Here is a 27469-nt window from a genome sequence, read left to right on the forward strand (position 1 = left end):
TGTTTTTTTTTCATGAAATCCCATGTTATATATTTCTCTCTGATCATATGCATAATACTTGTGACTAAAAGGAAAAGCCACTGTCAGTCTTTACACTCACAACACTCCTGACACCAAATATGTGGGTTTTCCACACCAACCAATTTCCAAGCTCTCTGGACACCAAAAGGGTGTCCTATAATTCAATCACGACACTAACTACTTAGAGTTAGCATAGACCCCGCAGGTTAAGGGCTCAGTCCCACAAGACTGCCCCCACTTCAGATGCGAATCACACGTAGTGCGTCCCAGGTGTTTGACTTGGCTGCAAGTTGGGGGTTCTCATGACCCCTTCCTCGGGTTTAGTAATTTACTGTAATGGCTCACAGAACTCAGGGAAACATGTTTATTGGTTTACTGTAAAGGACATAAAAAAGGAGACAAAAGAACAGCCAGGTGAAGAGGTACATAGATGGGATGAGGTCTGGAAGGGGCCCAAGTACAGGAGCTTCTGTCCCCATGGAGTTGGGGTTTGCCACCCTCCCAGCATGTGGACATGTTCACCAACCCAGAAGCTCTCCAAGCTCCATAGTTCAGGGATTTTTATGGAGGCTTCATCACATAGGCATTGGTTATTAACTCAATATCCAGCCCCTCTTCCCTCCCTGGGGGATGGGGGGTGGGACTGAAAGTTCCAAGCCTCTAATCATGGCTTGGTCTTCTTGGTGACCAGCCCTATCCTGAACCTGTCCAGGAGCCCACCAAGAGTGGCCTCTTTAGGACAAAAGATGCTCCTATAACCCAGGAAATTCCGAGAAATTCAGGAGCTCTGTGTCAGGAATCAGGGACAAAGACCAAACATTCAAACAAAAGATGCTCCTAGCACCCCTATAACTCAGGAAATTACAAGGTTTTAGGAGCTCTGTGTCAGGAACCAGGGGCTGAGACCTAATATATATTCTTATTATATCACAGTGACATAGTGTGACTGAGTATGCCTCACCATCAAACAAGTTTAACTAAAATAGTCTCATTCTCTTGGCCTCCTGTCAAAATGACAGCATCTTCATGTCAAAGATGTTGATTTACTTCCACCCTTTTTGTGGAGCCAGTGACGTGGCATTCATCAGCATAGTCTCAGTCTAGCTCAAGAGTTCCAAGCCAAATGGAGAAGCCAGTGGAATGGATAGGAACTGGGATCAGGCCACCAGGCTGGATCTGGACACGTGGAGATGGTGACATGGAATAGAGCAGGTACAGCAAACAGGAAGTGAGGCCCCTAGCTGAGGGGCAGGCCAGCAGTCTGAGCTCAGGGTCTCTGGAGGCCCCAGGAAGAAGAGGTGGGGAGGGCACCCTAGTTCTCTTCTGATGGAAGAGGGAGGGCGTGGTGAGAGAGTCCATGATTTGAAGACCTCTGTACTTCTCCCTGCCCGCTTCATTGCTCTTATCAAAACTCTCACTGTCGATTTTATCCAGTCAAACTTAATTTCCCTTGTCTGTCTCTTTTTCATTCCCACCCCCATTTCCCTTATGCCTGAACAGCCTCCTACTTACCATCTGCCTGCCCAGGAGCTTGCCTTCCTTTACAACTGCACCTACCACTTAGTTTCTCCAATTAAGTGAAAGTGGAATAATTATACTTCTTTTCCCAAAGCACACCTCTTAAATCCCAAATGTCCCTGTGTTGCCATACATGATGAAAGGTCTCTGACTGACTGACTTTCTTTAAAGGAATTACATGAGATTACTCATTAAAAGCACCATGGCTGGTACATAATAGTGTTCAGTGAATTGCAGCTTTTCATTAACAGTGATACGTTATTAATTATAGTAACAATAATAATAAGAGGATATAAGCTCCTAGAAGACAAGGAGAGTGGTTGCTCTATGCCCAGGTTCAATAACCCAATATTCAAAGATTGAATTTTAGCAGAAATTATCAATTTTTCTGCCATGCCTAACTTCTTCTAGCTCAACCTGAAATCAGAAGGCCTTCATGTCCCTAACCAGGGCTTATTGGACCAGGATGGGCAACTGCCAAGCAGAGTCAGCACAGTGGCTGGCCAGTGACCAATTGGGATCTCTCTATCAAGAATACAAATTAAGGGGCTTCCCTGGTGGTGCAGTGGTTAAGAATCCACCTGCCAATGCAGGGGACATGGGTTGGAGCCCTGGTCCAGGAAGATCCCACATGCCGTGGAGCAACTAAGCCCGTGAGCCACAACTACTGAGCCCATGTGCCACAGCTACTGAAGCCCACACACCTAGAGCCTGTGCTCCGCAATAAGAGAAGCCACCGCAATGAGAAGCCCGCGCACTGCAACAAAGAGTAGCCCCCACTCGCCACAACTATAGAAAGCCTGCTCGCAGCAACGAAGACCCAACGCAGCCACAATAAATAAATAAATTAACTTTAAAAAAAAAGAATATAAATTAAGGGACTTCCCTGGTGGTCCAGTGGCTAAGACTCCACGCTCCCAATGCAGGGGGCCCTGGTTCAATCCCTGGTCAGGGAACTAGATCCCACAGGCCACAACTAAGTGTTCACACACCACAGCTAAAGATCCCGTGTGCCACAATTAAAGGTCCTGCATGCCACAACTAAAAGATCCCACATGCTGCAGCTAAGACCTGGCACAGCCAAATAAATAAATAAATATTTTTTAAAAAACGAATATAAATTAAGAGACAAAGGCATTAAGGGATCAAGTAAAAGGAAGAGCTCTAGGGTGAAAGTCCTCCAGCTCTAACTGATGTGGTCCCTGGAATCACCCTGATTCTTGCCCTTCCTAAGGCTATAGATTTTCTAGGAGATTCCACGAGAACTATGTCTTTAATATGAAAATCATTTTCTGGAGCTAATTTGAATAGGTGGTTCTGAGCATATATCACAACTCTGCCACTTCTATGTGATCTGAAGAAAGTTATTTAACCTCCCTGAGCCTCATTTTCCCCATCTGTAAAAGGGGATGGTAATACCTGCCTTATGGTGTCCTGGTGATTAAATGAGGTAGTGCACTCTCATACTAGTGTTTATCAAGGATGTACATCCTTGTTTTTTTCCCTTCTCTGCCCAAAGGTCATTGGAAATGTCCAGATACAGGCACTATATCAGTTAGGATACAGAGCTCAACTGCATGCAGTAGAGACCCCAAATAACAGTAGCCTAAATAAGGTAGAAATTGATTTCTTTCTCACATGCAGTCTGGATGAAAATGGTCCAGGGCTGGTATGGCGGCTCTGAGCAATGAATTCATCAGGGACCCATCTCTAGGGTGTTGCCCTCATCAGCATGGTCAAAAATGGCTCTCCATCAGGATCAAATTCCAAATAGAAGGATGGAAGAAGGAGGAAAGGAGAAAGAAAGGGCATGTTTCTCCCTTCAAGGGCGTGGCCCGTCACTGCCACTTGCAACTCATTGGTCAGAACTTAGTCACGTGGCCACACCTACCTACAACAGGAGGTGGGAAATGTAGTCCTTATTCTGTTTGACCATGTTGCTTGCTTAAAATCGGATCAGGAGTTTTCTTACTTTTATTGAGAAAGGAGAATGGATATTGAAAGACAACCAAGAGTTCCTGCCACTGGTACCAATGGAATGGTCCTTTGACCTGGAGCTGAATGAGTAGCCTCTCCCGCATGCGGAAGGAAATCTTCGTGTTCATAGGGGACCTGGACAGCTATAAGGCATGTAATATGGCCCAGCCTGGGAAGAGCTCTATAGAGAATTTATTTGCCCAGGTAAATAATGACCTATTTGTGTTTTTCCCAAGGGAATGGGCCCTATCTTGGCACTGACGGGGGTGTCTGAAAGTCAAAGTCTTGGATGTGGAGTATTGGAGTCTCCGATCAGTTGCTAGGCTGTGTCCTGTAGGAATGTTCTGGTTCCTTAGGTGATATCAAAGCTCACAGACTCCACAAGATCCAAAAAGTCTTCCCTGATCTGCCAGCTAAAAGAGGTTGCTCTCTCCTTTGAACCCCCATCATACCTGGAGTAGACATCTGTTGGTTTTGTTGTCTGGCCTTATTTTCTCTTCTGGTTTTCCTTTGACAGAACCGTGCCTTCTACATTCTCAGTTGATTTGGTTCAGGTCAAGCTGTCCCCACCCACAGGCCCCAGGGGTGGACCCAGGACCAGTCTGAGACACTTCGTCATTGCTACTGTGCTCTGTTCAAGAGTGGACATGTGAGTCAGGTCAGGCTGATATGTCTTGGAACCTTGGTTAAAATTACTGAAACAGTGGTGCTCTCTTTATGCTGGAGTTGCTAAGCTGGTAGGATATGGGCCTAAAATTATTGGCGGCCATTTGCCAGCAGGGAATGAAGTCAACTCAGAGAAATCCAGAGGGAAATGATGGAGGGATTCCTGGTGACATTATTTGAACATCTGGATCAAGCCATGCCAGAAGGCCTGACTAGTTTCAGGAGCCAGTAACTTCCCTTTTCTGCTTAAGCCAGTTGAAGCAGACCCTCCTATCACTTTGAACCAAAAGAGTCTTGACTAGTAGAGCCTTTATGTGTACCTTCATAATATGGCTTATCACTTTGAACCTGAGGTTGCAATTATTTCTGAACACATGTCATGTCTCCTCAAGTATCTTGAAACCAGAATCCCACCTAGGTACCAGGCACAAGCCACGTTTTCAGGGAATGCTTGGTGAATGAATGAATGGATTGATGGATAGACCAATGGACTGGTGGATGGGTGAATAATGGAAAGAAGTAAAATAGTACATGTCCCTCCTGAGCATCAGGCCCCAAAATAGGAGCCTATGCTTCTCCAGACCTTTCTTACAATCCTTTCCCCATCCTTTTGTTTATTAATTCAAATGTTTACTGAACACCTACAATGTGCAAGGCTCTGTGCCAGGAATTGGGAATATGTAGTGTGGTGGTGAAAAGCTCGTGCTTTGGAATCATACAGAACTGGATTTGAACACCAGCTGTGCCCATTACTCTCAGTGTGGCCTTAGTCAAGTTGATTAACACCTCTGAACCTCAATTTCTTCATCTGTAAAATGGGCATTGATGGCATCTTCTTCATAGGGTGGTTGTGAGAGTAATCGAGATGAGGGACTTAAAGTGTTGAATGGTGCAGGTTCATAATAATTATTATTATAATAAAGTTAACACTATATGCCCTTTACAAATGTTAGCTGTTATGCTCCCCCTTTCCAATTTATCTAGCAAAAGAAAGAATATATACATATATGTATATATATAGAGAGAGAAACAGAGAGACAAAGAGACAGAGACAGAGAATGACAGAGAGACAGAGACAGAGAGATAGAGAAAGAGACAGAGACACAGAAGGAAATAGACAGAGAGAGACAGAAAGAGACAGAGAGGAAAGATCGAACAGCAAAAATAATTTTAAATGTGTTTTTCTTCTCTCTGATAATTGTGGTTTATCTGGGTTTGGGGAAAAAATACTCATCTAAACCAGTGGTTCATTACAGGGGTGATTGTTCACCCCCAGGGGACATTTGGCAATGTCTGGAGACATTTTTCGTTGTCACGATTGAGGGAGTGCTACTGGCATCTAATGGCCCAGGATGCTGCTAAACATCCGACAACACACAGATCAACACCCACAGCAAAGAACTGTCCGGTCTAAAATGTCAATAGTGCCAAGGCTGAGAAACTCTGGTCTATACTGTGTTGGTGCCTTGGCTGTAAATTCAATTGTAAACTGAAATCAAGGGCCATAACGTAAGACCCATGGTAGGTGCTCAATGAATGTTTGATAACCACGTAAGTGAGTGAATGATCAAATGAATGATTATATCTTACATTTGTAATTTGGCCAAGTGCCTGGTATACGGCTGTGTCAGAATGGCTGTTCATAAATGGTTATTGACTCGTTCCTGTAAATGTCCCTCCTGAAGAGCCACCTGTGCAGCAGCTGGGAATGATGTCCTCCTGGCTGGGGGACAAGATGGCCTCACAGCATCAGTTTGGGGTTACAGTCAATTGCTGTGGGCAGCCACAGGGCGGCAGAGCGGACAGTGTTTCTCCACATAGTGATGGATTCATTGTCTCCTCTCCTGCCCCTCTTCTCTCAGACTCTCTGCAGAGAAGAGTTTAAAGAGCTGAGCTGAGAGCCTATGGATTTAGCTCGTTAGGAAAAGGAGGAAAAAATGAATCCAGACTGAAGATTACTACTGTTAATTTGCTTGAGGATCAAGAGCCCGTTAGAATTAGAGAGGGGGGTGGGTTGGTGGGGCGGGACTCTGGTTCCTCACCACACTTTTTCTAATTCATTTATGCAACAAATACTTACAGAGTGCCAGGGACTCTTTGGGGTGAGATAACTAAAGAGATCAAAATCCCTACCCTCTTGGTGTTTATATTCTAAAGAAACAGGATGAACAATAGATACTAATATATAGTATGTGAGAGGGCCATGTGCTCTATCGAGAAAAATCAAACAGGGAAGGAAGATAAGATGTGCTTAGGGTTGAACATTTTGGCAAAATTGAGGTGAGCTTCACATAACATAAAATTAACCATTTTAAAGTGTAGAATTCAGTGGCATTTAGTACATTCTCAGTGTGGTGCAACCACCATCTCTATCTAGTTCCAAAACATTTTCATCACCCCAAAAGGAAAACCCTTACCCACTAAGCAGTCACTCTCCATTCCCTCCTCCCCTGCTGCCCCTGGCAACTGTCAATCTACCTTCTGTCTCTATGGATTTACCAGCCCCTGGTAACCACCAATTTTCTTTCTGTCTTCATGGATTTACCTATTATGGACATTTCACATAAATGGAATCATACACTACGTGGTCTTTAGTGACTGGCTTCTTTCATTTAGTGTAATGTTTTCAAGGTTCATCCATGTTTTAGAGTGTATCAGTAGCTCATTCCATTTTGTGGCCGAGTAATATTCCATTGTGTGGCTATATCACATTCTTTTTAAATTAATTTATTTATTTGTTTTTATTTTTGACTGTGTTGAGTCTGCATTGCTGTGTGTGGGCTTTCTCTAGTTGCGGCGAGCAGGGGCTACTCTTCGTTGTGGTGCGTGGGCTTCTCATTGTGGTGGCTTCTCTTGTTGCGGAGCATGGGTACTAGAGCACATGGGCTTCAGTAGTTGTGGCTCGTGGGCTCTAGAGCTCAGGCTCAGTAGTTGTGGTGCACGGGTTTAGTTGCTCCGCGGCATGTGGGATCTTCCCAGACCAGGGCTCGAACCTGTGTCCCCTGCATTGGCAGGCAGATTCTTAACCACTGTGCCACCAGGGAAGTCCCAGAAGATGATTTTTAAGTGAAGACCTTAGGAGGGTGAGGGAGCAAGCCACCAGGACGTCTGGGAAGAGCACTGCACGCAGAGGGAACAGCGAGTGCAAAGGCCCTGAGGCAAGTCATTTTCACTTGTCTTTCACTCTATTTTCCTGTCTGCTAATGGGGAAGAATAATACCATGAAGAGACTATCACATAGAATATTGGCAAATTATCAACACCTGGGCTTGCCCACATACTTGAGCAAGATACAGTTGACCCTTCAACAACACAGGGGTTAGGGGCATCGACTGTCCTCATAGTTGAAAATCCAAGTATATACGGAGTCAACCCTCCATATCTGTGGTTTGTCCACATCTGCAGATTCAATCAACTATGCATCATGAAGTACTGTAGTATTTACTATTGAAAAAAATCTTTGTGGAAGTGCATCAAGGCAGTTCAAACCCATGTTTTTCAACGGTCAACTGTACTTCTCAGAGCTTCAATCTGCTCACCTGTAAAATAGGGATAATAATTGCTATCTACCTCACAGTGTTCTCTCAAGAATTAAATTAAATATATACCCAGCCAGGGCCTGGCACATAGTAGGGCTCAGAAATGGGTTTGACCATAATTCAAAAAGACACATGCACCACAATGTTCATTGCAGCACTATTTACAATAGCCAGGTCATGGAAGCAACTTGAATGCCCATCGACAGACGAATGGATAAAGAAGATGTGGTACATATATACAATGGAATATTACTCAGCCATAAAAAAGAACGAAATTGGGTCATTTGTAGAGACGTGGATGGATCTAGAGACTGTCATACAGAGTGAAGTAAGTCAGAAAGAGAAAAACAAATATCGTATGTTAAGGCATAGATGTGGAACCTAGAAAAATGGTACAGATGAATTGGTTTGCAGGGCAGAAGTTGAGACACAGATGTAGAGAAGAAATGTATGGACACCAAGGGGGGAAAGTGGCGGGGGGTGGTGGTGGTGGGATGAATTGGGAGATTGGGATTGACATGTATACACTGATGTGTATAAAATGGATGACTAGTAAGAACCTGCTGTATAAAAAAATAAATAAAATAAAATTTTTTTAAAAAAAAAGAAAGGAAAGGGGTTTGAACTCAGATCAGGAGGACTTCAAATCCTGAGGAGAGTCTGAGGGGTTTTGTGGCGGGGAGGCCTGCAGTCTAGCCTGACACAGGCTACCATATACTATCCTCTATTTATGTTTCTAAGAGCATAATTTGCTTATATACTAACACCAAGCAGGGGGATTAGAGTCTGAATGCCAGTTTTCACCAAGTGACTTTAGGCGAACTTCTTAATCTCTTTTAACTCAATTTCCTCATTTGTGACTCAATATTGTTGACAGGATTCAAGATCATATATGTGTCATAGGAGAATTGATAGATAATATATATGAGTGTCACTGGTATGTGGTAGTGCTCAAAAAATTTCCCTCTTTTGTTGCTTCATCATATGTCTGCCCAGCAAATGCCATTTGGGGCATTAAAAAAACCACAAGATTACCTTTAATCATGTCTTCAACACAAGTGGCCATGATGTTTTGCTTTGTTTTGTTTTTTGGTGGCAGGTAGAATGTGGGCTTTGGGGTCTCAGGTGAGAGTTGAGATCCTGGTTCCTGTGCTTACTTGCTGTTGGACCTTGGGCAAGAGTCTTAATGTCTCTGAGCTTTAGTTTCCCGGCCTACCGTACAAAGCAGTTGTAAGGATCTGAGATCATTTTTGTGAAGCACCCAGCACCCAACAGGACTCTTAGCCTCAGGGCCGATGGTGGCCACCTTGGTATGAAGAAAAGGATGGGAAGTCCAAGCAGTTTGGGTGGTGAGAGAAGAACAGGAGAGAAAAGTCCCCATCAGACTATCTAGAAAAGCTTGTGAGAACTTAGCAAGAGTGAAGCCATAATGAGTTTCCAGCTCTCATTTTTCTCCCTTTGGAAAAAGCTAAGAATCAGGAGTCCCACATGTTCTGTCCAAGGCTAGCTCCATGCCCTCAGGCAAGTCCCTTTCCCTCTCTGAGCCTCAGTTTCCTGGGGTCCCTCTCCAAGGACCCTCTCTTCTCTGTATCTACCTGTGCACCGCTAATGACCAGTAGAGGGTAGCGGTGAGCTGACATTCACTGTGGAGTCCGTGCCTGCAAGTCTTGTTTGCCCTGTTGCTATCATCTGACTCGGGGCAAGAAAACTGTGGTGAAATAATGATAGTAAGTATGTTTCTCTTTTTCAAAGAGCCTTATTTTATCCTCAGTGCACAGTCAGAATGAGGTCTTGCCCCAGTACACAAATGAGAAAGCAGAACCTCAGAAGCATAAGAAAGTGAACAAGACTGCATGTAAACAATCAACAGATCATTTTGTTCATACCACATCCTAAATTTAGAACATTCCAATGTTAGGAACAGCATTGCTGTATGTCTTGTCTGCTTAGTATTGACAACCCATTACCTACTTTATGGTTCATGAAGTATTTTCTGGTCCTCAATATCAGGGGATTCTCCTCTTGTTCTCCCCAGCTTACAGATGAGAAAACTGAGGCTTCTAGAGGTTATGCCATTTGGCTTAGCATTTTCTTAATCAGCTCCATCTTAGAGGCTGTTTGGTAGACTCCCAGAAATATTAGCTTAACAACTACAGAACTTGGTGTTTTGCAGCAGTTTTCATATGATGGGACATAGTGGGTTCGGGTCCAGATATTGCTCCTTGTTTTGCAAAAGAAATTAAACTCCTCTCTCTGTCTCAGCATCTGCACAGGTTATCAGCAATTTCACGTAGAGCTGGAATAGCTTTAGATCAGCACTGGTACTCAAAAGGGACTATTAAGTGACACACCTGTCCCCAACTGCAGATGCTGATATCTGCCCTCAACCACCCTGGTTATCACTGTTTTTTTTTTTGGGGGGGGGGTTTTTTTGCAGTACGCGGGCCTCTCACTGTTGTGGCCTCTCCCGTTGCAGAGCACAGGCTCCGGACGCGCAGGCTCAGCAGCCATGGCTCACGGGCCCAGCTGCTCCGCGACATGTGGGATCTTCCCGGACCGGGGCACGAACCCGTGTCCCCTGCATCGGCAGGCGGACTCTCAACCACTGCGCCACCAGGGAAGCCCAATATCACTGTTTTTTTTTTTTTTTTTTTTTTTTTGCGGTATGTGGGCCTCTCATTGTTGTGGTCTCTCCCGTTGCGAAGCACAGGCTCCGGACGCGCAGGCTCAGCAGCCATGGCTCATGGGCCCAGCCGCTCCGCGGCATGTGGGATCCTCCCGGACCGGGGCACGAACCCATGTCCCCTGCATCGGCAGGCGGACTCTCAACCACTGCGCCACCAGGGAAGCCCAATATCACTGTTTTTGATGGTTGTTTTATTTGTATGTGAGTGCAATGTCTTTAAGACATCCCCGGGTTGGTTAAGATGCTGTAACAGAAAGGCACCACTCAAATTAGCTTAAACACTTCAACGTTAAGGAAAATTTTCCTTCATATAACAAGGAAACTCCAAGGTGGCACGTACAACAACTCAACAAGATTAGCAGAATTATCCTGCCCCAAATGTCAATAGTACTGAGGTTGAGAAACCCTGGGTTAGACTGATCAGTGCAGGGGTTGGGACTGGAGTCTTCCTCCATGCAGCACATGGCAGTGAAAAAGAGGCAGAGGACACCACACAAAATTGGGGTTTGGAGAGTGTGAAAGAGGGAAGGGGGACGTCTTCACTAAGAAGCTTTTGAGAATGGAATTGACAGTCTCTGTTCTAAGCCCTGAGGCTGTTAATTTAGCTCCCAGCGAGCTCTCCCTAGCTCACTGTGTGTGCCCTGCTGCTGGGGGTTAGGAGGATATATCAGAATTAACACTTGGTCCTTGCCCTCACCTTGCATATAGTCTAGATGTTTCAACCAGACTCACATTACTTCCTTTTCACTATTGTCTTTTTTTTCTCAATTGTAGAAAATACTAAAAGGAATAAAGAAAAGCCAGAATCACCCATAACCTATCAAAATAGCTACCACTAACATTTTTGTCTATTTTGTTCTAATCTTGACCCTGCTTTCTAATTATTGCCACTCATGTCAATTATCCCCTCATTCATTCATTCAACAGCTACGGAGCTGAGTGCTGGTGTGTGTGGTTCAGATTCTCACTGTACTAGGAGTTCCCAGAAGAACAATTTCCTTGTAGCCCGGAATGGTTGAATGGGGGGGGGGGTTTGACCTGGGTCTTGAAGTCAATTTGAATGAAGAAAGAGGGTATGAGGGTGGCCTTCTTCCCATGAGAGGAAGGGAATGTCCCAGGAACAAGGCAGGGGAGGTGGGTGCGGAGAAGAAGACTGGTGCATATTGGGAAGGCTAGAGGAAGGAGTCAGTGGTGGGGGAAGACTCTAGGTGTAAGGTAGAGATTTCTCATGAAACTGCAGGGATAATTTTAGGAAGAAGATTCCAGAAGGGCTTAAAAGGATGGCAAGCTTAAAGGTAAACTTGGATGCTACAGGCACCAGGAGATGATCTAAGTGAGTGAAGCAGGAGCAGATACAAGAAAGAACATAGGCTTCCTGGTCTACACATTCCCCTTCAATAGGTACATGAGACAATGGAATGTTATTCTACGAAGAACGGCAGCACAAACGTGATGATAATCAGCAAGTGACAATGGCTTCCGGATCACACATGTTAGGGAGCAGTGGGAACTGTGGCAAACAGGTCAGTGCATGTCCCATCTGAAGCAGGAAACCTCTTCTCAGCTTAAGCCAATCTGCCACATAGTATATCCAGATTTCCAGAAATCCAGACAGTCCCAACAAATGCAGTTGAGTCTCACTGGTTTTGATTGGCCTCATCCTGAAATATCTCAATTTTCAGATGTTGGTTCATTCTGCTGGTTGGTTTGTTTAGCGCTCTGTGAGCCAAACACAACTTGCCTATCTGTCAAAATTAGCCCTGGGGATGCTAGTTTGTTGTCCCTTGGGTATATGCCAAGATGAATCTTAGTTGGCAGGACGAGAGGGTGGCTAGCAGGGAGATGTCCTTACAAAACCAAAGGATGGGCCGAAAGTTTGTGCAGGAGGACCTCCATCTTCTTCGGAAAAGCAATTCCATGAACATTCATTCAATCCTCACATCAAGCCTATGAGATAAAGCAGGTTAATTCCATTACATGCATGGGGAAGCTGAGGCTCAGAGAGTGCCCACATTCACAAACTACAAACTAGACCCTCAAGACTGCACTCTTTACCTCCTTGCTGATGGAACCCAAGTTAGAGCTGACTTCAAAGTTCACTAAGAAGTTCAAGACATTGCAAGGAAAATGAACCCTTTTGCTTAAAGGATGCCAACCTGGCTTTTTTGCCCACTGCATCTCCAGTGCCTTTGTCTCCTTGTCTTAAGGTGAATGTGACTACTGGGCAGCACTTCTCTGATGATGTGGCAGCCGTGGATGGAGTGCACCACTCAGAACTCCTTCCTGAGTGTCTGCTTCGGAGAGCATGGTTGACTGACAGCACTTGTTCCCACCCCTCTGGATCCACCAAGTCCATGCCAAGGCCATACCTCCCCGGGCTGCTCCCAGCCAATGACAGAGCACACTGGGAGTGCTAGTGAAGCCCCACTGCTGCCCGACTCGGAATCCCTCTCACAGCTGACTGTGGCTGGGGAACTCCCGTTCAGCGTGGCCAAAACTTTCTTAGAACTGTGCTGCTGTCCAGGGCTCTTCCTACCCAATCCTTCTGTCCCCCTCTCCTTCCAAGGTATCAGACCAGCATCACAGTCTGAACAGTCTCTTGCCTATTCTCACTCCCTTGCCCTTTATCCCTCATAGGCATAAATAAATAAATCCTCAGTACATCTGCAAATCTGTGCTCGACTTGGTGTCTGCTTCTCAGAGGATCTGAACTAACACAGATGACTTCCATTTTGTGAAATGAGCTAGTGAGGTCTACAGTCATCCAAACCCAGAGTCATCTGTTGTCAGGGAAACAGGTTTTCACACTGTAATGGTTAGGCCCGTGGGCTTTGGAATCAAAATGATGGAGGTGTGAGCCCTACTTGCCAGTGGTATGACCTTAGGAAGTTTTATAACCCATCCTACTTCCTCATCTGTTGAAAAAAGTGATTCTCAACCAGAAGCGATTTTGTCCCCCAGGGACATTTGGCAACGTCTAGAGGCAGTTTTTGGTTGTTACAACTGGAGGAACTGGGGGTGTTGGTTATTGCTACTGATGCCTAGTGGGTGGAGGCCAGGGATATTGCAAAATATCCTACAGTGCACAGAGCAGCCCCCCAACACACACACACAGAGCACAGAATGATCCAACCCAAAATGTCCGTAACGCTGAAGCTGAAAAACCCCGTATAAAATGGAGATGGTAATGGTAGCTAACTCAAAAAGCTGTTGTGAGGATTCAGGGGGATCACTTGTTCAATATCTGTCATTTCTACTCCCCCACTCCCTTGTAAACTCCACAAGGGCAGGGACCAGATGATTCTAGGTCAACATTCAGTATCACCAATGACTAGAACATGGAAGGTACTAAGTAAATTATTATGAACTGAAACACTTACCAGATGAGTGCAAATCAACACATGGTGACTATTATTATTATTATTACGACTATTATCATCATCATCAACACTGTCTTTCCAGACCCTGGCTCAGTGCATGGGGTATAATTGGCCCTCACTATTTGCTGAATGAATGAATGAATGCGAAATGAAGGGGTATTTACTCACTAACAACAAATTTATGTGCTTTGGAGAGATATTGGAAACTCTTGGGAACCAGGCCCTGTCTCTCTCTTTTTTTTTTTTTTTTTGCAAAGAGGAATTTTGTTCGTCAGAGAAATGACTTGAGAGGATTGAGACCTCGGCCAGCCAGAGTCGGGGGCCTGATTCAAAGTCATGTAGTGCTTAGGACGCAAATCTTGCTTGGCCTAGGCTAAAAAGGAAAACGGGCCAGGTTTTGTGAGAACTCGCTGTGAAACAAGAGCTGTTTTCAGGGCCCAGGAACACTCTCTGTCCCATGTTTAATTTCTTCCATCTGTCTGGTATCTGACCTCTGCTGCCCTCTAAGCCATTGCCACACATTGTCTGCACACGTTCCCATATAAGGTGATCTCTCTCTTTCTTTTCCTCTCTTCCCCTCTCCCTCTCTTTCTCAGGGTTGGACTGCAGCAGTACTTCCTCCACCCTGCTCTCCCTCTCTCGGCCTTCCCTGGCAGGCTCTGCTGTGAGGATGGATGGCTGGAGAGCGGGAAGGGGCCGGGGGCTGCCAAAGAATGTGGCAGGTTTATTTTTGTTCGGGCTGCATTCTTTGACAGGCCTGCGGGCCCCAGCCACTTGGGGATGTCACATGCTGATAAGACAGTCGGGGGTGACTGAGACCTGTGGCTCAAATCTGCAACACCCCAGGTGTGAGACGTCATCACGGAGTGGGGCGGGGGCAGGGAGTGGGGAAGGCAGGGACCCTGAGGTCATGGGACTCGCCTCTTCCCACTACCTTGTGCCTGATACCCAGAAAGATGTCTGATCCTTCAGAGAAACAGTTGCAGGAACTGAGATCTGTAACCACTTAGGCCCATCTCTGGGCAAAACCCAACATCTGCGGCAGGGTAGAGAAGAGCCAGGTATCAGGGTGAAATTATTAGCTATGTGACCTTGGGTAAATTGACTGAGTCCTCTGACTCTCAGTTTCCTTATCTGTCAAAATAACATCAACAAATCTACTCAATACTCTTCTAGTATCTTAGTCTGATGTAAACTCTGTGGCAGCAATTATTGTCTATTTTGTTCACTGTTGTCTCACCAGCACACAGTAGGAGCTCACATGTGTTAAACAAATTAAATGAGATAATTCTTTTAAGCGCTCAGACCTAATGAATAATAACTCTTACTACCTATTCAACAACCACAGATGTTTATTAAGCACCAGTTAGGTGCCAGGCCCTGATAGGTGCTGGGGATATAGCAGTGAACAAGACAGACAAGCCCTCAGAGAGCTTATGTTCTCACGGGGGCGATATAATAAAGTAAATTAAGTTCTGAGAGTACTAAGTGCTATGGAAGATATTAAAAAAGGGATGTGGAAGAAGTGTGTTTTTTAAACCTTTTGACTGTGATTCACAGTAAGAAATATGCTTATTGTGTGACCCAGTGAACACCCATGCATGTTCATTAAGCTGAAATGAAACTTTCACAGAACAGTTGTGGTAGATTGTCTGTGAAGATATCTGCCAGCAGTTTGGCAAGCGTCATTCCTGGTATGCACATACCACTCCCCAGTCAATAGGTAGAGTCTAGGGAACTCCCTGGCAGTCCAGTGGTTAGGACTCTGCACCCGAGAGGGTCTTTGACTTGCTTTGACCAATGGAAATGATCACTGTACTTCTTCTGGGCCTCAGCTCTAAGGGGCCTGATGGCTTTCACTTTTATGCCCTTAGTACCCAGCTGCCATGTAAAGAAGCTCAGTTAGACCACTGAGTGATGAGAGACCACAAGGAGAAAGAGAGAGTCCACATGAGGGAGAAATGGCAGCCAGCACTGAGGCCCCAGAAAGGAGGGAAACCATCTTGGATGTTCCAGCCCCAGACAAGCTCCCAGGCTAACTTAGTCACGTGGTGACCCAGGAGATACCACATGGAGCAGAAGAACTGCCCAGCTGAGCTCATCCACAGACTTGTGGGGGGAAAGGTTTTTTTTTAAAAAAAATTTATTTATTTAGTCTGCATTGGGTTTTCGTTACTGCGTGTGGGCTTTCTCTAGTTGTGGCCAGCGGGGGCTACTCTTCGTTGTGGTATTCAGGCTTCTCATTTGAGGTGGGAGGTGGCTTCACTTGTTGCAGAGAATGGGCTTCAGTAGCTGTGGCGCGTGGGCTTGGTAGTTGTGGCTCGCGGACTCTAGAGCGCAGCAGGCTCAGTAGTTGTGGCGCACAGGCTTAGCTGCTCCGCGGCATGTGGGATCTTCCCGTTCCAGGACTTGAACCTGTGTCCCCTGCTTTGGCAGGCAGATTCTTAACCACTGTACCACAAGGGAAGTCCCAAAAGGTATTGTTTTTAAGCCAATAAATTTGGAGTGGTTTGAATGCAGCAAAAATACTTCTGACAAAGAAATATTTACCCTTATTCTGTGTGATATTTTCTATTCCACTTAATTTCAGTTTTTAAAAATGTTAATCAAGATTTACATTAAACTGATTTAATGATTAAACTGATTTCAGTACCCACTAATGGGCCTTTGCAGACAGTCTGCAAAGCACAATGATGAAGAATGACTGGTAGGTGTATTACTTTAAGTAACAGCGTCAGGAAAGACCTCCTGACCTCCTCAGATGTTAGATGAGAAACTAACATTTGAGCTGTGACCTGGATGAGGAGATGGAGCCAGGCTGGTGAAGATCTGGGGAAAGAACAGCCAGGCAGAAGGAACAGCAGTGCAAAGATCTTGAGGCTGGGATGGGTTTGTTGTGTCTGAGCAATTGAATGGAAACCAGTGGTCGGAGGAGTAGAGAGAGAAGGGAAACCTAGAATGAAATCAGACCATGCAGCTCCTGGGACTTCAGCCATAGGGAGCAAACACAGCTTGGAAGACTTGGGGTGACCTCCTAAGGGCCTGACTGCCCATCATTCTTTTTTTAAATTGAGGTGAGATTCACATAACATAAAATTAACGTTTTTGAAGGGAAAATTCAGTGGCATTTGGTACATTCACAGTATTGTGCAACCACTACCTCTGTCTATTTCCGGGTTTCCATCATCCCCAAAGAAAATCCCATACCCATGAAGCCTTTGCTCCACATTCTCCCACCCCCGCCCCAGCCCCTGGCAATCACCAGCTTGCATTCTGTCCTATGGATTTGGCTTTTCTAGATATTTCATATAAATGGAATCATACAATATGTGGCCTTTTGTGTCTGGCTTCTTTCACTTAAAGTGTTTTCAAGGTTCATCCCTGTTGCAACATGTATTCGTACTTCATTTCTTTTTATGGCTGAATAATATTCTGCCGTATGTTTATACCACAAATTGTTCAGCCTTCCATCCACTTGCCTGTCATTTTGATTCTATATTCCATCTATAGCACTCTTATAGACCTTGATTTGACGTCATCATCCCAGAAGGGAGAAAAGGTCTTGACAACATGAAGAAGATTTGTGCCCTGCTGCTCCTGGCCTTTTCTTGTCCCATCCCATCAACATTTTCCTGCATGATTCTGAGCTTCCTGATGTCCCAAAATGCAGCTCCACTGCTGGTTACCCTTAAATACTCCCCCTGAATTCTATAAATACACCAACACTCAGCTGGAAAAAAAAGAACTTGAAAGGCATCTGAAATGAAAATACACTTTTTTCCCATCATCAGCCAAGTGTTTTCTCTCCATCTTCTCCCTCTTTGATTCCAGGGTAAGCGCTTGGGTTTCAAACCACTAGCCCTACCTGGGAAAGAAAAGAGTTTCCTTGGCAAAGCCCTTGTAGACAGAGAAAGCCAGGTAGCATGTTAACCCTGGCCCTCCCGCACAGAAAATCCCTCTGCCTCACACAGCAAATCACTTTGCCTCAGCGGCCTGATTTATGGTCCTTCCTCCAGACTCCACTGAGCCAGTTTTGAGCCAGTTTAGTGGGTTGGTATAAATGGCTTTGGGATCAGGGAGACCTGTGTTTGAATCTTGGCTCAGCCAGCTGCTGGCTATGTGACCTTGGGCCCTCTATTAACTCTCCAGGACTCAGTTTCCTTAATTACAAAATGGAAAAAGCAATAGTGTCCTTGCAGACCTATTGTGAAGATTAAATGAGATGACGTGGGTGTGGGCAGTGTGCAGAAATAGAATTAGACCTAACTCCACGCGATGCCTAGACCTTCAGGTGGAGAACCAGGGAAGCTTAGAGATGCGGCGGTGGTTTGGGTGGCCTCACAGGGCCTTCCTGCCCATCACTTTGACTGTATAATTCAATTTATAATTCAGTCCATCTGCCCCTCCAGATCCCCACTCTGCCATTTTCTCCCTTGGGAGGCCAGTCTGCATGGATGATCTTCAAGGGGTTGCCTGCTCCTTTGGTTCCCTGTTGGGTTTAGCCAAGGGGAGGCCAGGCAGGAGATCAGAGAGTGGAAGGAGAGTGAGTTCAAGACTGGCTGTATCTAAAGGCTCCTGTTGGGTAACCTTTTCCATACAGCTGTTCTGTTGGGCTTCTGGTGCCTGTTCCCTTCTCTGGCTGCTTCAGGTTTAGGGAATGCAATAGCTGCCTTTGTTGCTGGACCCTTGTTGGTTTCCCTAAACCCTGCCCACACCTTTATACATAGTCCTTTATTAAACTCTCATCAGTTGTCCAGAATGTGCCATCTTTATCCTGCCAGGAAGGTGACGGATGCAGAGGTCACCCATTTTAGTTCACAACTCAGATTTGCTAGAGGAAGTATATTATTTTATAATCAACTGAAATCCAACTCTGAGCCCCCATCTTGTCATTACTGAGAATCTCTCCCTCACACACTTCCTGGGGGTTGCAAGTCTCTGGGTTCTTTTGCAGTAACAAGGCGTCAGAGAATCACTTGCAGTCTTCTGCTGATGGCCCATCGTGGTGATTGCTTGGTCACCCACCCATCATCCCAGGCTGCCTGGTCCTTTTAGGTCCAATGGCATTGATGCTTCCATGTCAGACCTGGGACAAGGAAAGCTTGGGCCACACTGGAAGCCACCGGACTGATGGTGTGGCCTCCTCGGGGTATTTCCGCCTTCTCAAGAGCTGCCCCAAACTTACCACCTGAGATCCTTTCCCAATCTTCTTAGCATCTCTCTACTCTCTTCTTACTCTAATAGGAACTTTCCTCTGCACTCCCCCCTTGAGGACAACCAGTATAAGCTCCTCTAAAGACTTCAGACCTTTACAAAAGACATAAGTACTGTTTCTAATTTCAGCCTGTAAAACTCAAGGCAATGCAAATTGCTTCAAGAGGAGGGGAAACAGAAGGAGTACACACATAAATTAACATTTTAATAAATTCTGACACATACGTGAAGTATTTAACAAAGTTCCTGACATACAGTAAGCATTCAATAAGTGATGCTATAATTATTATTTGAGGCCAGTAAGAATGTTAGGTGCATTCTATATTTCAACCCATAATTATAACCAAAGAACTAATATGAATTGCATATTATTTTGGCTCCTCTACATTACCCATTAATCTCACAAAATCCATTTTAAAAAACCATTTGACGAAAATATAGTACCAGGCACGCATTTAATAAGACCTCTGGAATCCCATCCGTCCAGTTTAACTTTTCACATATTATTTACCTTTTAACCTTTTAGGAAAGCATCTTCTGCTGCTAAACATACCCACAAGATTAAATTGCCAGAGCAGAGACAATTTAGGATATCTGCAAAGCTCAATTCAGGTTTCTGTTTAAATTTAATTTCTTTCATCTCCAAATAACCTAGATGGCAAAGGCATTAAATGACAATTAATGGATAACGGAATAACCTACTTCTGAATTTGCTCCTATGTCTGGGTCATTTTTCCCAGTTTTAAAAGAATGAGATAAAGTGGGCAGTGTGCAGAGTAGCCCCAGATGGGATAGCATCTTGAACACTGGCATTCGCTGAATACTCATGCAGAATCCAGAAATATCTCATGGTCAGGATGAAAGGTCTAAATTTAATACCAAAAACAGAAAATTGGCTTGGCTTCCCTGTACTCTGCACAGGAAAGTTCTTGTTTGAAAGTTCTGAAATGAGAAGGGGCTGGAGACGTTAAGTTCATGGCATCCTCAGATTTTTACAGGGACTTGGAAGGTCTGCTGTTATCCCAAGACCTCATTTGGCCCATGATGGAAGTCTGCATTGAAGAAAGATAATTTGTTGGAAGGAAATCAGGGAGAAGGTTCACACTAACACACAAACTATCCACAATAGGCAGACTCATTTCTGTTTTTTTATTTTTTTTTTCTTTTTTGCAGTACATGGGCCTCTCACTGTTGTGGCCTCTCCCTTTGCAGAGCACAGGCTCCGGATGCGCAGGGTCAGCGGCCATGGCTCATGGGCCCAGCCGCTCCGTGGCATGTGGGATCTTCCCGGACCGGGGCACGAACCTGTGTCCCCTGCATCGGCAGGCGGACTCTCAACCACTGTGCCACCAGGGAAGCCCTCATTTCTGGTTTTGCTTATCCAACTTTTGAGATTTAACCACCTTCCCTGACCACCTGAATGGGACATCTGTTGTTCTTGTTTGCACAGTGTCTCTACCTCTGGTAAGAAAATCCAGCCCTTTCTTTTGGGAAACCACCCTTACCCAATCAATTACTGTGTCCAGCAGAGTCATAACAATTGATTCAAGAATGATCTGACACATTTCAGACCAATGAGAATTTGCACTGGGAAATTGCTGGAACTATTGAAGCAAAGATTCTACTTTTATTGAGGATGCTATGCTTGAAGAATGTAAGCCTCTTGCTCCTAACAGCCCATTCAGAGAAAAGTGGGGATGAGAGACAGAAAGATGGAGGGAGAAAGAAAGTTAAGATGACATCACTGAGCTCCTGGATCAAGCCATACCTGAAGGTAGTGATTTCCTTGGACTTTACAATTACATGAAATAATGACCATTCTCCTTATTTTTTTATGTAGTACTAAACTCAGTCTTGAAAAAACACTTGGCCAGGAGTGATTTTTTTCCCCTCTGAATAACCAGAGCAGAGGTTCACAACTGTGGATGGTCTTTGCAGTATCTACAAGGTTAAATAAGGGAGCTAGAAGGGGCAGCTTCCAGTTTGCCTCTCATCTCCTCCACACTCCTCCCCACCTTTTCCTCCACTGGAGGCTGGTGAACATTTAAAGGATAATACCAAATAACAGCATTTTCTTATCAGAGGGTTTTGGCTGAGAAGCAGATTGGGAATTTTAGTGCTTTGGTAGCAAGGGTAGAGTAGGTTTCAACAACAGTCTGATTTTACAACCAAAAACTGCAAAAGAATCCATATCTTAGGTCCCATAGTCTGCAACCATGAGCACCCAAGAAGCCAAAGTTAACAAGAATTGAAAGGAAAAGACAAATCCAAGAAAGGCCACCCCTCCATTTACCCATGTCCCTGATGTGCATACCCTGCTTACCTGACTTAGCTAATGGAAGTGCTTTATCCATGAGACAGTGGAGGTATGTATATGAATGTTCATAGCAGCACTGTTTATTATAGCCCAAAAGTGGAAACAATCCAAATGTCTATTAATAGATAAATGGATGAACAAAAATTCACACAATGAAATATTATTCTACCATAAAGTGGAATGAAGTACTGATATGTGCTACAACTTGGATGAACCTTGAAAATGTTACAACTTAAGTGAAAGAAGCCAGACACAAAGAGCCGCATATTTTATGATTCCATTTATATGAACTGTCCCGAGAAGGCAAGTCCATAAAGAAGGAAAGCAGATTAATGGTTGCCAGCGGCTGAGAAGTGGTGGTGGGTTTGCTTAATCACCTTAAGCAAACTGGGAGATGATGGCTAAAGGGAATGGGGTTTCTTTTTGGGGTAATGAAGATGTTCTTGGATTAGATTAGTGGTAATGGTTGCACAACTCTGTAGAGATGCTAAAAGCAACTGAATTGTATATTTTAAATGGGTGGATTGTATGTATGTGGATTATATCTTAATAAGCTATTAAAAAAAAGAGTCAGGGTAGGAGTGGGAATCTTTCAGAGAGGCTGTCTCACATGACTGAGACTTCCCTTCACCTGTTAAAAGTGTCAACTATAGTTCAGCCAAGAGGCAGCTTTGGGGGTTTACAAGGAAGACTCAGTAAAGCATCTAAGGAAAAAAAAGCCTTCGTGTGTGTGGCTAAACTTGGGATGTACTCAGCAATGCCTCCACTGTTGTGAAATTGTTGCTTGGTAAGTTCTTCTTGGATACCTCAATGAATCTTTTTATCTTAAATGAATCAAGGGGTGGTTACAAGTCTTCCTTTGGTCTGTGCGTGGGCCTGATAGATAGGCAGGGACCCAACATGTGCAAGGCTGCTCAATGCCTCTCTTCTTTGCTTCAAGTTGGAATATAAGCTTCTCAGTATATGGATCCCAGGAAGCATGCAGACTGGCTTCAAATTCTTTCCTGTGTTCCAGAGCAATCACATTAAGCATAAAATCAATTCAAGTTTGAGTGCAAAGGGTAGATTCCATTGCCTACTTGAATTTACACGTTCTTATAACTGTAATAGCAGCAACAGGCAGAGGAGGAACTAAAAACTACTAGAAAAGCCACTCTTATCTTTGTATAGCTGACATCTGTAGACTACAGAAGGAGCAAATCTAACCATCTCATTTTTTTTTTAAAAGGGGGACAAAAAAGGTAAAATATGTCCTTAGCTCTTCCAGTATCGGGCGCTGTTCTAATCGCTAAACCCATATCAACTCATGTAATCCTCGTATTATTATAGCCGCATTTTATAGATGAGGAAAAGAAATCTCACGTGAGGCCATACAATGGCAATCCAAGATCCAAATCCAGGGAGCCAGGAGAATCTCCTAACACACCCAATAAGATCAAGTAATTATATAATCCCTTGTTTGCATCTTTTATTGTTTCTCCCAGAGTTATTTAATTTTTCAAGGTTTTAAGTGTTGCCTCCTCCAACTAGTCTTGAGCATCTGTGAGCTGGGACCTGTCTTAGTTTCTCTCCAAGCACCCTGCAGCCAGCAATGTACCCATCTTGGAATGTTCTGTTCCCTCTGCCCAAAAAACTCTCCCCTTTCTTGTTTGGCTAATTTTTACTGACCCTTAAACATCACATTGTCCGATGGAACCTCTCCTAACAGTACAATCCCTTCAGCTCCAAATAAACTTGCGACCCTTCATCTGGACTCTCCCATCATTGGGTCCTTCTTTATAGTATTTGTCATAGTTATATTGGTGTTGCCTGTTCAATTGTCTCTCTTCTTGCATAGACTGTCAGCTTCGTGAGGACAGGGGCCAGGTAATTCCCTGTCTTCCACTGCATCCCCAGCGGCCAGCAAAGAGCAGGGCCTACAGGAGATGCCTAATATGGATTTTTTTTTTTGTTTTGTCCTGCTTTATTTTGTAAGTCTGATGCTAAATCTGTAGTTGGTTTCTTCCAAGACGTTTGAGCAGGCAACTAAGTTTTCAGGGTGTGAGGAATTTCATTTCTTTTCCTTCTCCTTTCTCCATTGCCAGCTGACATCACGGAGTACAGTGGTTTCCACCCTAATAGGGGCAGTTCAAAATACCATTCATCAATTAAACTCTCCCCTGTAGCCAGTTAGTGCAGTCCCGGGATGCTCTCGGCTCCAGTCTTCCTGGCCTCCTCTGTGATCTAAACATGAAGATCTCCGCCCCCCACGCCTACCTCATAGAACGTGAACCGCGTGAAAATGTAAGGCGGACTATATTCATTTCTGCAGGTGCCTAAAAATAGACTCTCAGAAGCCAAAGAGAGCCTTAGGCCATTTGCTATTTTTTTTTTTTTTTTAGGCTCTCAGAATATTAAAGAAATTCTGGATGAAAAGAATTAATTCCCAGTACGGGCTATGTGGCCCGGTAATGTGACAAAGAAGCTGACATCTCTATGATGAACGTGCCTTCTGTTAATCTACAATTCACAGAAGAAACTACAGTTGTTCCTACGTGTAACCTAATTTGGAGATACTTATGTCAAAAATCTAAATTTGAAGCCCAGGCCAAATGCTTCCTCAACTCAAATCCCACTGGCCCTGCCTCAAAGATGTCATCACCGATGTTTGGTGAAGGAAGGAGGGAAGGAAAGCAGGAAGGAGGGAAGGAGGAAAGAAAGAGCACACGAATTTAACATGGGTGAATAACGAAGAGAGTGTTTCGTAAACTGCAAACTGCAGGACGTTTGGGAAAGTTTATTGCCACGGTAACAACCCCCAACTCTCTAAGCTGTCCGCAGTGGCTCAGAACCTGTGAAGCTAGTTTGCAGGTGGGCCCCCCTCCCTCCGCCTTTCGCCTCCAGGGCCTTGGCCACAGAGCGCGCGCCCAGGGCCTCGCGGAAACGCGCCGACCCTCCCGCCCCCGGAAGTGATGTGTCCACGGCCTAGCAACCGTTGCCAGGGAGCTCGTCTCTAGGAACTCACTAGAGCCCGGATGCTTCCCGGGGGGGGAAGTGGTTTCGTGAGGAGAATTTGAGGTAACTTCGCCAAGCCGCGGTCGGACGCTCCCCCAAACCCCTAAGTAGGAGAGAACTCCTTCCCCTTCCCAGTGCAGCACCTCGAGAACGGAGGGGTAGCAGCAGTTCAACCCCAACATCGAGGGTCGGCCCCCGTGGTGCCTCGCAGTCATCCGGGCGGCTCCCCCGCGGGATGAACCGCAGGGGAGCCCAGAGCAGCCCTCGCGAGGTGCCTGGGTCTGACGTGGGGTCCTCTGTCCGCTCTCGCGAGCCCCGGGGGCGGGAGGGGGTGGGGGAGATACTATTTTGAGGAATCTTGGGAGGCTGCTGGTCCAGCGCGCGTGCCAGCCTGGGACCAGGGCAACGTCGTTTCTGTGCCGAGTTGTGCCAGATAAACGCATGTCCTGGTTTCAGTTCTTCTCCCCCACCCTCTCGGGTTCTTATGTGGGTGAGTGCTTGTGAATTAGTGTGGCGACTTTCCTCTGGAAGAGGGAGAATGATTGCTTTTGCTAATTTTAGAGCGCAGAGCCCACTGGGCACAGACAACCTACCTGTTCAGTACATCTTTGTCTCCTGGGAACGTTTTACTTGTTTATCCAAGTATTCTGGTTTTGGGAAGGGAAAAAAAGAATATATATCTGTGTGTATGTGTTACGTTTTATGTATGTGTAATTTCTACATGTATATGATTTCTAAAGAGTTAAAAATTAATATATCCGTGTGTGAAGATTGTGACGTGGACTTATACTTAAAATACTTTCGACAGTGGAAAATTTGCATCTCCAGTGTGGATTTTTATTTAATTTATGTAAAGGTTTTCCTTTTATAGTTTAAAGGAAACCTCAAAATTTTAAACCACATTGGTTATCTTTTCTACCTTCTTTTGGCTTATTTTTCAAAAATAATAATCATTTACTCATAATTTTATCATACTTATGAGGAAATGATAATATTTTTACATTTCAATGTTAGGTATCTAGCTCCACCCACCCACTTTAAAAAACCTATTTCAGAGCAAGGTGCATGCAGCTCCAATGAATGTCTTAAATAAAATAGCATCTCTTCATTTCATGATTAGGAACTATTAGGGAGCACTGAAGTATTTTTTTCTTTATTTCTTTTTTTAGTAGTTCATTTTTAAATTCATTTTTAAAAATAGCTACTCTAAAAAAATTGCCTGTCTGCAAATTTTACCACTTTTTCCCATACTAAACAAGTGATACCTGTGTGCAAGAAACACTAATAGCCTTGGTTAAGCTGTTTCAGCAGTTAAATAATCAGGTAATCAATTTTTTAAAAAGTTATAATCTTCCTCACTGCCACTCTATTTAGGCTTATGCTTATTTTCTGGCCTTGGGCCTGTGAACAAATTCAGTCTAGTGGAAGAAGTCACTGTTTTAGATGCAGTGGATATTCAGAGATAGAATTAGGCACAGATATGTCCTCATGGAATTTACAGTTTAGTAGAGAAGAGAAACTGTCCGTAAGTAACTAGTACAAAACAGAAAAGTAACTCCAGGAGAGCAGTGCAGATAAAGTGGTCAGCTTGGAGGGCACATGCTGCCTTTCTGATGCAGAACTGGGGGATAGCTTGAGAAAGATTTCCTAGAGGAACTTGGATTTGGAGGGCAGAGCTTGAGACGTGGTTAGGATTTGCACCTTTAGAGATGGGGGAAAGGGAGAACAGTCCTAGGCAGAAAAAACAGCATTAACTGAAGGCAGAGATGGAAAAGCTATTTAGGGAGCAGTGCTTATTTCAGTCAGCTGAAGTTTGAAAGGGTGTAAGGTAACAATTGGAAATAATACTGAGAAACTGTAAATTGAGCTAGATCTTAAAGGGTCTCAAAATCCAAGAAGTTTGGACTTTATTTTGTTGGCAATGAGACGCCTACAAAGTGATTTGGAATGGGAGAGGCAGAGACTGTGGAACTATTGAAGGCAAAGGAGATGAAAGCCTTAATGACTCAAGGGTGGCAGAGTTGATGCATCAGTGTGTGAAGAGTACCTGGTGGAGGAAACCAAAACAAAACCAAAGAGCGCACCCCCAAGGCTGAAGCTTGCAGCCTCTACCCAGCTTCAGGTGGTTGTGGCCAGGTACCCAGTGGGTCCAGGGTTGCCAGATATGATTCTCCAGAGAAATTGGTAATTTGGATTAATGTGGGCTGCTAATTAAAAAAAAAAAAAAAGAAGCATGTTTATAGGCTAGCAAGTTTTTACCTCTAGGTAGAAAATGTGAAACTGAGTGGGAGAAATGTTAATGTCGGTGGATTTGTCCACATTAATTCAGTGTTAATTCAGATGATTGCTATCAGATGCATATACAAAAACAGGTCATTAAATATTAACAGTATGTACTGTAACATTCCTAATAAAGTCTGCATACTCTTTTTCTTTCAACAAGATAACCCTCTTCCCAGCATTTTATATGCCATGTAGAATACTTCCCATGCCTACTTCCTGAGTTTCGGTTGACTGTATTTTGTTAATACAGAACTTTTATTACCAATATTGAGGAATTTTTTTCTGTATTTTTACTCTTTAGTTTAAATTATAAGACCTAATTATGAGTGATCAAATCAAATTCATCGTGGACAATCTCAATAAGGAGCCTTTTAGGAAGAACTATAACTTGATCACATTTGATTCCCTGGAGCCAATGCAACTATTACAAGTTCTCAGTGATGTTCTGGCTGAGATTGACCCAAAGGTAAGAGTTTTCTTCTTCTCTGTGATGAAAAGGGTGGCAAGAAGGCCAGCTTCTGCCACTAAATATCTGTGCATCTAGGGCAAATTATTTAACCTCTCTGGGCCTAATTTTCCATGCCTGTAAAGCTATAGATAGTAGATGATCTTTAAGGTTTCTTAATAGCTCAAAAACTAAATTATCTACTTGTACCTTATTTAGAAATTATTTGTCTACTTCCAAACATAAATAGATTTGGTCCTGGAATGAAGATGCTTTTACGAAAGGTTTTATTGTGTTGCAAGTTGGCTCATGTCTCTCATACACTGGTCTTTTCCACTGAGACTTTTTAAAGCTTGACTTTCTTAATATGAATCCTGATCATACTTGTATGTACCCTCACTTGGAATCTGGGGGCCTCCATACTTAATC

At 44.3% G+C, this 27469-nt stretch overlaps 1 protein-coding gene across 7 annotated transcripts in view; it reads left to right on the forward strand.

Moving 5' to 3' along the window:
• Positions 1–27469, forward strand: part of IFT81 (intraflagellar transport 81) — a 192638-nt gene that overhangs the window by 84910 nt on the left and 80259 nt on the right. For 5 of the 7 annotated variants that reach the window (XM_081253178.1, XM_081253182.1, XM_081253183.1 and 2 more), the window contains exons 1-2: positions 24297–24375; positions 26897–27061. In XM_081253178.1, the coding sequence (XP_081109304.1) occupies positions 26918–27061 (144 nt within the window). In that variant the 5' untranslated portion in view covers positions 24297–24375; positions 26897–26917. Of the gene's footprint in view, positions 1–24296; positions 24376–24675; positions 24803–26896; positions 27062–27469 lie in introns of those variants that run through there. The other 2 variants (XM_081253179.1, XM_081253180.1) reach the window with 2 other exon arrangements.

This window comes from Mesoplodon bidens, assembly GCF_964165515.1.
Source record: "Mesoplodon bidens genome assembly, chromosome: 13".
NCBI lineage: Eukaryota > Metazoa > Chordata > Mammalia > Artiodactyla > Ziphiidae > Mesoplodon > Mesoplodon bidens.